Source organism: Tigriopus californicus, chromosome 1, assembly GCF_007210705.1.
Source record: "Tigriopus californicus strain San Diego chromosome 1, Tcal_SD_v2.1, whole genome shotgun sequence".
NCBI lineage: Eukaryota > Metazoa > Arthropoda > Copepoda > Harpacticoida > Harpacticidae > Tigriopus > Tigriopus californicus.
The window spans coordinates 12,847,218-12,860,298 of NC_081440.1; the positions used below are offsets into that span (position 1 = coordinate 12,847,218).

Here is a 13,081-nt window from a genome sequence, read left to right on the forward strand (position 1 = left end):
TTCTTCGCGTGTCTCATGGAAATTGTGGAACATTTGATAAGCCCATTTGGTTCTTTCCTGATTGAATTTCCACTTCTGTTTTCGCTATGAATTTGAAAGGATTGGAGAAAGAGATCTTTGTGACATTGAACAGAAATTCAACGGGTTTAAATGCAAGTGGTCGGGTGAATCTTGGCTCGTTTTACATAACCCAAGATTCAGTTGATTAATATCATTTGAAACTCTGGGATTTCTGCTTAACATAAAAAGGCCATTTTTACCCATGCATGATAAATGTATCATACTAGACATTGAAGATGATTAAGAGGTATAAGTGAACAAATATTTGCAAGGAAAAAAAGAATGTACAATAGGAAGGTAAAAGGGGGACTAAAATGCGCAATATAATCCATTCACGTGACGGACGTCCAAATTTGCCTTAAAATCTAACTATTGAGGACACAAATTTTATTCGTTTTCTTTAAATTCTTTGGAGCACTTCCACCCTTGCAGTGCATTTAAAGTCGACACGTTGTTGGCCTTTGGTCATGCTTATCTCTTGTGTGTTTATCCTGAGCGAAAGGATCACTGGGTTCCAACTTTAAGAGGCCGGTTCACTTGTTCTATCGACTATTCCGAGACTGAAACTCAATCAAATCAGAACTTCGAATCCCATTTTCAATCTAATTGGAAAACATGTCGATCTTCCCTGGAAAATACAAGCGCACCCAAGAGGAGAAGTATGAAGACTTCCTGAGCAAATTGGGTGTCGGTTTCATGGTCCGAAAGGCTGCAACTGTTTCGGCTCCATCCATGGAGATCGTTGACTTGGGCGGCGGCAAGTGGAAGATCATCACAGCTACAAAGCTGAAGACCATGGAGTTGGTCTTTGAATTCGGCAAGCCTGTGGAGGAGACCACCGCCGACGGCCGAGAGGTCTCTACTGTTATCACTCAAGAAGGAAATACCTGGAACACCGAGCAGAAGGCCAAGAAGGCTGGCCAGAAGGACGTCAAGGTGATCCGAGAATTCTCAGATAAGGGCATTGCAGTTCAAATGATCTGCGAGGATGTCGTTTCCAAACAATTTTTTGAACGATCATAAAATGGAGAAATACACTAATGGTCATCTCATGTTGTTTCTTACTCATTTTGAACACCTATTGTTCATAACGTGCTTATATCATGTACTACCAAGTTGATGTAACCAATAGTCCTCAGACTAGCTGAAACATGAAGTGAAAATTCAAAGATGTTCTTTTTGTATTTATTGTTCCAAAAGACATTTTTTTTTCTTGTCAATTGGAGATCAATGTTGAGCGTAATCATTTGGTTATGCGGAGGGTTTCGCATCGATTAGATGGATCTCATTTTTTTTATCTGCTGATCTTTTAAAGACCATTGGTGGCAAGCTCATTTTCCTCATTGGTCGTCAATTGGTTGCATAAGAGTCTGAAATCGATGGACGTTATTATCTGTCACTCGCAACGAACAGCTCCACCCAATCAAAGCAAGAGTACCACTCCCTATTTGTTCTTGTCTCCCCTACGAAGTCAGACGTTCCAGCCAACAGGCTCGCTCGTGACTCTTCCATTTTTATGAACTCCTGCCAACCCAAACCTGAGATTGAGACGCCTTTCCTGCAAAATTTCGCCCCTATCTCCTGTTCCGCCTCTCTGAGAAGCGTTTCGAGACTTGTACGTGCCTCTTTTTCGTACCGAGGGAGGAGGTGCGATTGCATCTCCGCTTCGATCCAGCCAATTCCAGTCCAGGCATTTAAAAAGAGGCGTTAGTGCGCTCCACCCTCTTTATCTTGGCGGAACTTTGGCACCTGACTGTCTGCTCTAATCACGCAACCTTACCATCAGCTAGGCCTGTAAGGCTCTTTTATTGTTCTGAAGTCCTAGCCGTGCGGGGGAAATGTTTGAAGTCTAGGCGCGCACCAAAATGTCCAAGTCCATGATGCGAGTTTTCCATGGGCTCTCCTGATGTTCTTTTCCCCTGGTGCTAGCGACTGCTTTTGCAATCCTAGGTCTTTGTTTGAAACACGCAGTGCCACAGAGTGCCTAGTTCTTGGATTCCTACCAGGGGGCACTATGGGTCCAGGAATTCTCCCACTCTGGGCGTGTTATGTCCCCCTGGTTTTGAGTAGCACGGAAGGGACGAGCATTTGCTCCCTTTACCTCACCTTATGCCTCAGATTCCCCTAACCCACACGATGATCAGGAATATTATCATGCATCATGGCCACTAGGGCAAGCAAGAAGTGGCATTCCCGGCTCCTTCCCCCGAACCTCGTGTGCTGCTCACTAGATAGAGGTACATCAGTAGTTCCCAAATCCAGCAACCCCACCCGATGATTGTCCGTGCTCACAGGCATAGCCAGTCGTGACCAGACAGCCAGCCTATTACGAGGATCGAGCCACCGCCATTCAGGGGAAGGAGACAGCCAGACGGACAAACCCAGAGGCGTGTGGGCGGAGCCAGTATTGACCCTGGACAGGCTCTCGGCTGTTCGTCAGTCCTAGTCTCTATGACGCGCTCTTTTCACCGTGGTTATTGTCGCTGGTAGAATCGGGGCTGATCAGCTGACTTGCCCAGGATCGGACTGCAGCTTTCAGAGAGTTTAACCAGGTTTTTCCGAGTGTAACGATTTGATACAGCTATGATGTATTTATTACATTTCTATCTGATGGATTGGTTCTAGATGAAGCATGTTCCGGCCTTTAAAGGCATTGCAAGGATTGGCTCATAATTTAGAGTCTCTCGCTCCATTTCCGTTTCAAGAGCACTGCGCAAAGTTAGCAAGGCAATGACACTCGAGTTCCACTCAATATTTGGACCAACTCCTTTCTTTTGCCAAACCATGAATTGAACGGATGTGGTCAAAATGCCGCTGATGTGCAAGGCTGAGGTAATTACTGTCCTAGACAAACCAAACTTTACCTCAATCACCTCTCGATTTCATTCCAAGAAGATGGCGTACTAACCAGATGAACGAAAGCCGCCCATTCCTGAGATGTTGAACGTTGAAAGGATCCACGGAGACTAGCCTTCAGTTGGGAGCGGATGGTTTTCTCCCGGGGTTTATGGCATTCCTCCCGCGACGCTTCTTTCTTGGCTCCAACCCTCCGTCCATGTTGTGCGATCAATTTCGGCATGTCCAAAGTCGGAGAGTCGGTTTGCTCCAATTGGGCACAACCGTTTTCGGAAGGCTGCTGTTTGCTGTTGCCGTTGTGGCCATAGCCTCAACAACGGAGTTGTCGACGGCCCGCCTGGATCAACTGGCCCAACTTGAACCGAGAAGAACTTCAGTGACGCAATCAAATCCCACGTCCCTCCAGATGGCGCGGCGAGCGTGTCATTCTCTTTGGATTTGCGTACACTGTCAAGTTGTGTACTTCCAGTTGCTCCCTCTGTAATTCCTGCAGGAAGAGCAGGAGTCACCGCCGATAGTGGGGCTATTGAGGGCCGAACAGAAGCTGTCGGCCGATGGGCCATGGCCACTCGGCCTCCAACAGTCTAGCCCTGACTGACAGGCTCTGGCAGGCTAGAACGTCAAAATCGGACGAAGCACAAAAATATATTGAAAAAAAAACAACTGGATGTCTTCTGTAAGCAAGTATTGGAATCAACTGAACTCTCTCTGCTAAGGTTGAAAACATGTCTTTTATCTAACAGCACATGTCACCAACGAATAATAACTCCTCCGACATATTCATGGATTGTATCCACAATATCCTACTGTGAGCGCCTTTCCTCAAATCAATATCTCCTTGCTTAGAAAAACACAGTTTTCAAAGCTAACTACGTTTTCGACATATTGTTCATTCTCTTCACAGATATTATTTCTAACTTGATACGAGCAAGCCCCATTGCACATGCTTCATTCCACTTACAGACTCAAACCGTACACATTTTGTGGCCTTCATAGCACAGACTCGCGCCTTAAAAGCCACTGATATAACATCGTAGCCAAGCACTCAAATCAGATGGCGTGCTGCCTAACCCCTGAACAACTGGCAGGGTCCTCATCCGGTGCGGTCCGTAGCCTCACTCTCCCAATCACGATCAAGTAAGCCAACACTTCAGAATGTGTGGGTCTGCCGACATGAGCGTGTTTCACTTCATCTGGAGGGGACTGGCCCAGCCCTAAAGTAGCCTAACCTCGTTGGAAGAAGCCTTATAAACCCATGCCCTTTCCTCTGAGACTTTAGTGCCAACCTGAAGTCCAGTGGGTGAGGAGCGTCCAAATTTCTTCCAAACAAAGAACTTGCTCAAACCCCTTGGATTAACATAAACAAAATGACAAATGTTCCTTTCCAAAGATGCAATACATATCCTCCTTCACTTTCTAACATTGAAAGTGAAGCTTGAAGGACAAATAACACAAAATTATAAGAACGTGCCAAGTCACAAATTGTTTTAGACGAACAGATTAAGTTGAGTGTACATTATCGGCGTAGGGCCTCATTAGTAATTGACAAACAAGGTTGAAACTTCGAGACTTTTCTCTTCAATCCAATTTATTCAGCTGATTATATTTCCATTTTTTTGAGGTTGGAGTACTCGTACAGTCTATAAACACATTGTAGATAAGACACAGAGAAAGGTAAAGAACTAAGCATTCAGCTTTTCTTTCTCGGTATTTAACGCTTAATGAGCTTGGAACGGATGCCAGTATCTATATATCCTAGCATTTACATTCGTGGTGCAAATGTGTACGGATGTAATAACAGGCAAGAAAATATCAAATTCAGGCAAATACGTTGCCTAAAACCAATGCGTAGAAGCAGAGCAGTATAAGAATCCATTCCATGTGGTTCATAGAGGAAAATACTGAGTTGCCGAATCATTTCGGCGGGACTGAAAAGCTGGCAGCAAATGGCGTCTTTCTCCCGTTGCATGATGATCCTCACTTCTGTAGTAGAGCACTACATACACCACCACGACGACTCTTTTTTTTTAACTGCGCAGTTCCCACCAAGTTTTGGCGCTCGTCATTCCCCCCAGATGAATTCGTTTTTGTATAGAGATAGATTGGCAGTGGTCTCTAAATAATGTAATAATCTTCAATATTGGCAAAAAGTCTCGTCCGGACTACAGAAATTGAAGTTCTTTGTTAACCTCGTTCACATAGCATACCTGTTCCTTGGTGTGTTATCATGGGTGTGTTTCAATTTCATATTTTAGGCCGATTTGAAAAGATATCCCACGCCACCATGGACGAGGGAAACTTAGCGATCGTCCAACGTAGGAGAAGAGTGTAAAATTCATTGGCATTGAACCGTAAGTGTGGACCGAGCATTAGTGGTGCTCACTAGAGTTCTGACACAGAGAGCCGTCACTCTCATAGAGTTAGTGAGACTCTTCTGGAAGCATCTTGCTTGATCAGCAACAACGGTGTTTTCTCGTGTTTTGGTCCGGTTGGCTCAATATTGGCGGTTAAACATTTCATTGAACTATTGGGTCTCTGCATTTGCATATTTGTTCCTACAATCATGAAACAAATTTTACCCAAAGTCGAATTCCATTGCATGTATTGGTAAAGTCAAAATAACTTCAAAGCGTCATTTCCCTCCCTCAAATCTTTGATACACACTGAGCTCTTGGTATCGAAATGACACTCCACAATCATCTTGATTTCACCAACTGGGTATCCTGAGTGATATGGTGTTTTGGACACATTTAGTTACAATATTTAAGAAATACAAGAAGGTTTGTCACCCATTTGATTGCTTTGTTTGAACCTAAACAACTGGAGAGGTATGTATTGGTATTTTGTTGTGGCTACCGAACTTTCAAATTATGCTCACAACAAAATATCATTGACCCGATGAAAATGGCGCTTCTCTCCAAAGAGCCTCTAGTGTGCGGTGCAGGGAAGAATCTGATTGTGTGTATGTAAGTAAGTGTTGGAGCAGTAGTTGAGGCCACTCGATCTGAACAACGCAAGTTGAACGAAAAGAAAGGAAGATAACGGATATCTGGCTGCTTGAGGATCAAGCACGCTGCTCATAATTCAATGCCACCACTGCCTCGATCGTCGAAGTTCATTTCGACGTTGCAATTCTTGTCGAAACTTTGAAGCCTGGGCCAGCTTAGGATGCCGATTCCGCTCCATGCAAAAGCGAATTCGTTCAATAAACGTATCTGGTAAACAAGGAACCAGAGACTAGCTTTAGTTTTCTCTTCCCATAGACTTGAGTGCAGCATGCGTAAATTCCTGTGCGGTAGTTTATCCTCGGGACTATTGTACCTGACAAACAATGCTTGCATTAAGAAATTCTAGCCCATCGAGATAGGAGCGTCTGATACTCTTCGCAGCTCCGAAATCTCAATTAGCATTCTTAATCCTGATAAGATCCAATTTGAACCTCCTTCTTCGTCCTAAGTGGAGGTCCCAAACACCCTCCTTAGAGGTCGACCTCCACAACTCATTGGAACATTCCCAAATGTGTTGGCCTGATCAGAAGATCAAGCAATAAAGGTCGCCAAGTTCCAGAAATAATTGGATTATAGGCACAGGGCCAAAAGTGTGTGCTCATTCCTCGTTTGGTCGTTATGTCTCGAAAAAAAAAACTGCAACATATTTTGGGTTCCCAATGGCATTAAAAAACACCCCGCCATAGTGTCTCTATGAAAACAATTAAGAAACTTGTTCAGAAAATGAAACAACGATATTTCTCCAGTTTCATATTGTTTACATTACGAAACAGTCGACGATGTCAAAAAGTAGTCAGATTCTCATTTTAGTTGGAATCATTAGTTCTTAGAGCTTACCCTACACCAAGTGAGATCTGAGGGAAATTTCGAGGTGCCAACTTTATAGTGGCTTTAGGTGCTACTGTTCAAAACGAAATGGTGACCCAAGGCGCCAACGTGAGGAAATGTGTCCTTCTCTTGACTACCCTATTCCTGACCATACAGTTTCTGGCTCTTACTGCGTCAGCTATATTCTATGCTTTCACTAATTCAGAAGTTCACCGTAACAAGTTGGAAAAATTCGTTTTCACACGGATCTACGATAAATCTCAATGGCAGTGGCTTCATGAATCAAAAGCCCTATCGGTAACGAACTGATCTCTTTGATGTTTCAAAATCATGATACTGGAGATGACCGTTATTGACTGCAGTTTTGATTTACAGCTCCACGTTTTGATCGCCATGGTAATCCAAATATTGTTACTGTTCCCAACTCTTCTCCTCATAATTGGTGCATCCAAGAGAATGAGGTTCCTCTTGCTACCATGGCTCATTATTTATGGTATTCTTCAGGTGAGTACTTGTAAACAAAGGATTTTATTTGGTCTAGGTATTAACCTGGTATATAATTTACATTTTCAGCTCTGTTTACTAGCTGGTATGTTCTTGAGTGTGACTCATTTGACCGATGAGATGAAGTTTCTTTGCCTGGTTTTCGCCGCTCTTGAGGTGCTTATTGTGTTCCCTTGGTGGTTTTCGGTGATCCACATGTTTGCCGTGTTTTCCAACCAAGACGAGGCCGAAGACTTGGGTGTTGCCTACTTCAACGATCGACATTCTTTGGGTCAATGTTCGGCGACCACTCGATTTAGTGAAATCTAAGACTCTTTATTTCAACATTATGACATTCGTATGATCGTCGTTTGCACTCTAATCAAGTTAAAGCGGATCCTGGAAATGTCAGCTTTCCGTGTGGTGGTTGATGACGTAAACTTGTGCGAGTAAGTTGCCATGAGTGCCAAATTGAGAAGAGACCAATCATTCCAACCAAGTACGTTTTTAACCAACAGCATTTTGCCAAGTTGCTGCGCTTTTTTTTTAAATGTTAATTGGAACAACGTGATCGCTTCCAATGTGAGAGTAAAAGTAACGAGAATCGTCAGCAGTCAAAACTGCATATTGGCTCGAATACCAAATGACACATATTTAGTCATGGTTTGCAACAGTGGTTGGTTCGAGTTGACTGGGCATTTGCGAAAGAGCATTTTCACATTTATCAGCAACAACGAGCAATAGGGAAGAATTTTTTATAGCTTCACCAAGGATTTTGTTCCTTGGGAAGTCGGGGTGATGGGATTGAAAACTAATCTTTCCTTCACAAAGGCTTTTGTTGTGATCGTGAGGTAAAAAAAGGAGAAGCAATGACAATGCCGAAAGGCCGATAAGAGGGGAATGAGAGGCATGAAATAAATCAACCCTTAACTCACATTTCATTCCTATTGTCATCCATGTGTGATGGTGTGTGCACTGTGCATTGGTCGGATTTGTTCAGAATTCAAGATTTTTCTCCTGCATTCTCCAAGTGCTCTGTTGGCACCTTGGAGGCATTTCCATTTGTCTCCGATTTCAAGGGTCCATTTGATCATTAGTGGACTTGTGCTAGGTTGGAAAGGTTGAGACCATTCCCTTAAGTCCTTATTTGGCACACTTGGAACTTGGAGGGAATCCACTCACCAGTGTCCCTGACTGCCTGACTGCCTGACTGCCTGACTGCCTGACACTTGCCTATGTGGAAGGTACGAGTTGTATGACGTGGTAAGTGGAAAGAGTCCTCTTGTCGGTCCAAAAACAGGAATGAACGCCAACACGGTCTTTGTTCCACAAATAGTTGGACCATTCGTTTTCAACAGAATTGGGTGGAAACTGGAAAGACGAGCTAGAAGAATACTCGCTCGCTCGCTCCCCAACTCTCTTCTTTCTTTTTCGATCTTTCTCCATGTTGGCACAGGCCAAGAGCAGGAAAATGTTCCAATCCACTCTAGAGTGCATGCTGTGTACGTTCCTTGTTCCATTTACTGACAGGACTTGGTCCGTAAGAGCCTCAGGGCTGCCAAGGAAAGCGTCTTCTTTTGAAATCGATGATCTTGTTTTCTAAAAGCCATAGATTATGATCAGCGGTCCCAGTCAATCATGGAATGTTCCATTAGCCTTGAGAGGGATCAGAAGTGGTGGCAACCCTGGTCTGAAAAGGAGGCCAAGTAGAGAGAGAGGATCCAAATGTTATATGTTCAGTGGCAAAACCAGATCCAATACGGAAAAAGAACTTGGAAATGAATCTGAAGAGCCAATCCCGTAAAGAAACCTAATTGAAATTAAAATGCTTGCAAACAAAGGAAGTCGTACAAATCTTTTTTATATACATTAATAACCCTATTATTCATCTTCGGGTCAGGGAGTACAATAACGAACATCATACTGTAATGCATAAAACGCAACTTTTGTTATTTGAAAATGTTTACAGGGTGTCCCTAAACTTTTTACCTATCCTATATATAGCAATGCAAAATGACACGTATTGTAACTCCATTCTAAAAAGTCTAACGAACTTTTAATTGATTTATCAACAAACCTTACAAATACTTGTTTTTTCACATTTATTTCAAAAATTCGTTGATGGAAAAAACCGTATTAATTTCTGTTTTCCGAATTTGTTTTGATGCATTCATGTCGTAACGCTCAATACAAAGGTCAAAGATGACTTTGTATCTTAATCTACGAATACAAATATGACCGTGAAGTAATTATTGAATAAGATATCCTTGTATTGCAAAATGCCCATCGGGAAAAGATCGAGGTTGAGTAACTGTTCTGGAAACTTCAAGTTATGACTTGTGTTCAAGGCATGTGGCCTTATTCGAAGACACTCGATAACTTCCATAATTTAGACTATCAAGACTATAAAAAGCTTAAAAGAACGTTATCTAACTTAAAGGAGGAAATCTACTCCTACTTTGAAAGAACAAAATCTTATGGATTGCAAATCACACCAAGGGAATATTCTAAAAGAAGCTTCGTGCCATCTCATCTTTATGGATACCAGATAATCTCATACATTTTAGTACTAAAAGTATAGTTTGTTTTGCTTCATAGTCATTAGTCATTGTGTACCAGGAAATTGCTCTAGTGGAGTTGACCACACCCCAATGGAGGAACTCATTGGTGAGGGTTTTCTCCCATGGATCCAAAAGGATCATAGTGCAATGAACCTGTTCTCAGTTTTGGCCTAAGATTGGCCATTCTGCAACCACTTTCAATTCATGTCAAGAAATCATGTTATTTAAGCATCTTTGAGCGCAGAATAGTAGGAATTGTCACTGGATGATATATTGAACAGTGCACATTGCCTCAGCACTTAGAATCACATGTATGAAGTGAATGATAAAGTAGAACTAAGTACCAAAAAATGAGAAAACTTGAGGGGTAAAGTGATTCATCACAATCACAATAACGTGCACTTTTGCAAATATATGTTACTAGTTTTGTATCCATCAGAATTTGAACGGATGTAATAATATCTCTTATTTGCAAAACGTGAGTATTGCTTGAGAGTAATACGTTTCGGCATGGAGTTGTAAGACCCTGGCTTCAGCATGATGTTGTCCCAGAAAATGGATCCTCAAGTAACTGATGCCAAATCAAGATTGGAATTTCACCTAAGAGAACATCTGACTTTAGGTCTTGATCATAATTTGAGTGGTGGGTTTCCTGAATATTTTGCAATCCCTTGGCCAAGCCGTTTCTTCTTAAGGATTCAAAGAGCGGTTCTTCTACTTGGGTAACATATTCTCACGCTTTGCCCTGAAGTTCAAGGTGGCAATCGTCTTACATGTTACCCAGTTATCAGATTATATCCAAGGCTTATGTAAACATAAGATGAGGCGTTGTAGGGCTATTGTACTGTAGATGTTGAACTCTGATTTCTCGAGCCTAACACGTGGCCAGATTGGTGCACATGGAAAATTTGATCAATCTTGTTAGGAGGGCATTCACCCTAACTCTAGATCAACCTACAGTACTCCTCCTGGTTCACACTGCCGTCATTTTTATGTATCCTTGCCAGAAATAGCAAGATTGAGAACCCCGAGTCCTGCTCCTATTCATTGTACTCGTCCATAGTAGTGCTCGTAGATTCTACAGTAATCTCACCTGTGAATGTCCATGAACCGTTTGGAAGCTGACACTCTGTAAAGAGTGGTTGCGCACTTTCACCCGGTATCGACTACAGTGTGACTCCGTGAAACGTGCGCTGTACCAAGCCAGGCAGGCAATAATCATTAAACCTTCAACACATGGAAACCTGGCAAAACAATGGGTGCGCCAAAGGACGTCGCCATTTTCATGAAAATTGGACCTATTTTGTTTGCAATGTAGCCCAAATCAAATGGCTTATCATCGAACCTGTGGAGGATAGCTGGTGTTCAGAGAGTGTACTCTATTGCTAGGGTGTTTACGATCGATATGGCAGGTAAAGTCGAGGTAATATTTCACAACGTGGTTTCTAAATTACAGGGGACTTCCAATACAGAAAACCAACCTCAAGAAGAAATATGATTCCCATTAACGAAAATAGGCAAGTATTATTATTATTCCCATGGAGCTCATCGTCTTGGCAACGAGATGGATTTCTAGTGGAGAACAAGAACAATACCAATTTTGTTTCTTCCCATAGGAAGTAATGCAAACATGGAGACCTGAAGGCCAAACTGGTTGAATTGTTTTTTTCGGTAGCACACCAGACATATTTTTTTGCCTCAAAAACGCTTCCGATGCAACCACCACTTATCCTGAAGAGTGTATGAGGCGATGACAGAATAAAGGCCAATCTATGTTAAGAAAACATGATCTCCGCAGCTTGAAGTGAAGAGTGCGTAGTATGCTGTCGGACTCTCTTGACTTCCACTCTAGCCAAGAAGCCACAAGAACGAATCCTGGGGGGCGGAACTCCACTGCTGTTGGCGATGATTTGTACCTCTTTGATGATGGTTTCAGCAGTATTAGGCATGGCATTTTGGAACTGATTTTCATTCATGAAATTTTGAGAACGCAAAGGCAATGGTTAACTATATTTATCTGGTTTTCAGCGAAAATCAAGTTAGGAAGTTAAGTTGCAACAAAAAAAAAATATTTATTCCTTTTACGTTCCACTCAATTTCATGGACAGTTGGATTATGGTTTCTGGACTGCATTATTTAAGGGATTATATCTGTAACTGATTCAATTTTATCGTCAGATTCAACTTTAATCAATTCTTGTTCAATCATACAGATACTTTATCATTAATTTTTTATATTAAATAATCAATTGATCATAACTCTTTCACGTGTTCCTTTTTCGTTGCCCTTCGAAGAGAAGGAAGAATTCTCTGCATTGCTCGACTCTACTTACGGTCTACTTACGGTAACTTAAGGTGTACTCGATACAAGAATCTCCCAACTACAAAGCTTCGCCCCTTGGATTCACTGTTCTTCCCTCCTTCACAAGATGCTTTGTGCCTGTGGAATGAAAAATAACCACTTCGTTGACCGAACTCCTCACTTTTGACATAAGACCAAGAGCAATAATATGAAGGTCTATGATGGTAATTTCGCAAATTTATTGGTTCAACACAGTGATTGGAGCTCATGGATACCACCATCAAATTAGACTTATTCAGATTGAAAACTTTTAGCGTAGGCACTGCAGTGTCCTGCACATCATTGAGTGAACACATGTCTTTTCATTCCTGAAATTGTGTTTTTTGTCAGTGAGTTGGATAGACCAGCCTCTCTCTTCATCACTGCGACGAAATCACAAGCCCTCAACGTAAGCTGTTCCCTTCTAACTCGTAGAGCCCTCCTTTGCAGTGAAAAAAGAACTGCACAAAGGGAACCATCATGGCAATATCAATTCATGAACATGGACCACTCATTGAAACCGTCAAGCTATCAAGAATTGAGATTTTTCGTGAGAGTAAGATGAAGATTTCTTTCTTGACATTACTCTAATATGTAGAACTCTAACAGCGGTGGAAAAACGGCAGCTTACATACTCGCTGCTAATCCCAAAGTTCTGTCAGGAGATGAAGCTTTTTTAACAACTTCAGGGCTGGAGAGATATTGATTGAAAATTTAATTACATCGAAGCGTCACATACGTCCATATTTGTATAAGGCAAAGTTAAATTCAGCGGGGACCGAAAGTCACTCTCGGATATTTATTTTACTTCACAAGCAGTTGTGATTTGGGATTTGGATTGCGATCTCAATATCAGGCAGCATCTCAGACACATAAAGCCTTTTAAGTAGTTGGTTCTCCTGCTATCGTCCATGTTGTTGATCTCTTGACATCGACGAAGAAACG

General features: G+C 42.2%; 2 protein-coding genes and 1 long non-coding RNA gene across 3 annotated transcripts; 2 read left to right on the forward strand and 1 right to left on the reverse strand.

Annotated features, from left to right (window-relative positions):
- The first annotated feature begins 587 nt into the window (after positions 1 to 587).
- Positions 588 to 1,112, forward strand: LOC131885920 (fatty acid-binding protein-like). Its single transcript, XM_059234164.1, has one exon. It carries the CDS (start codon positions 676 to 678, stop codon positions 1,081 to 1,083), a length of 408 nt encoding a protein of 135 aa, XP_059090147.1. The 5' UTR covers positions 588 to 675; the 3' UTR covers positions 1,084 to 1,112.
- Positions 1,113 to 1,223: 111 nt separating this feature from the next.
- Positions 1,224 to 3,768, reverse strand: LOC131886021 (uncharacterized). The gene is made up of 2 exons (XR_009373894.1): positions 2,969 to 3,768; positions 1,224 to 1,430 (listed from the first exon to the last, which is right to left on the reverse strand). It is a non-coding gene; the product is annotated as an uncharacterized LOC131886021 (long non-coding RNA).
- A 2,130-nt stretch (positions 3,769 to 5,898) lies between these two features.
- LOC131886668 (uncharacterized) lies at positions 5,899 to 8,171 on the forward strand. The gene is made up of 3 exons (XM_059235069.1): positions 5,899 to 7,049; positions 7,128 to 7,256; positions 7,326 to 8,171. The coding sequence occupies exons 1-3, from the start codon at positions 6,840 to 6,842 to the stop codon at positions 7,563 to 7,565; spliced, it is 579 nt and encodes a 192-aa protein (XP_059091052.1). The 5' UTR covers positions 5,899 to 6,839; the 3' UTR covers positions 7,566 to 8,171.
- Positions 8,172 to 13,081: the final 4,910 nt, after the last annotated feature.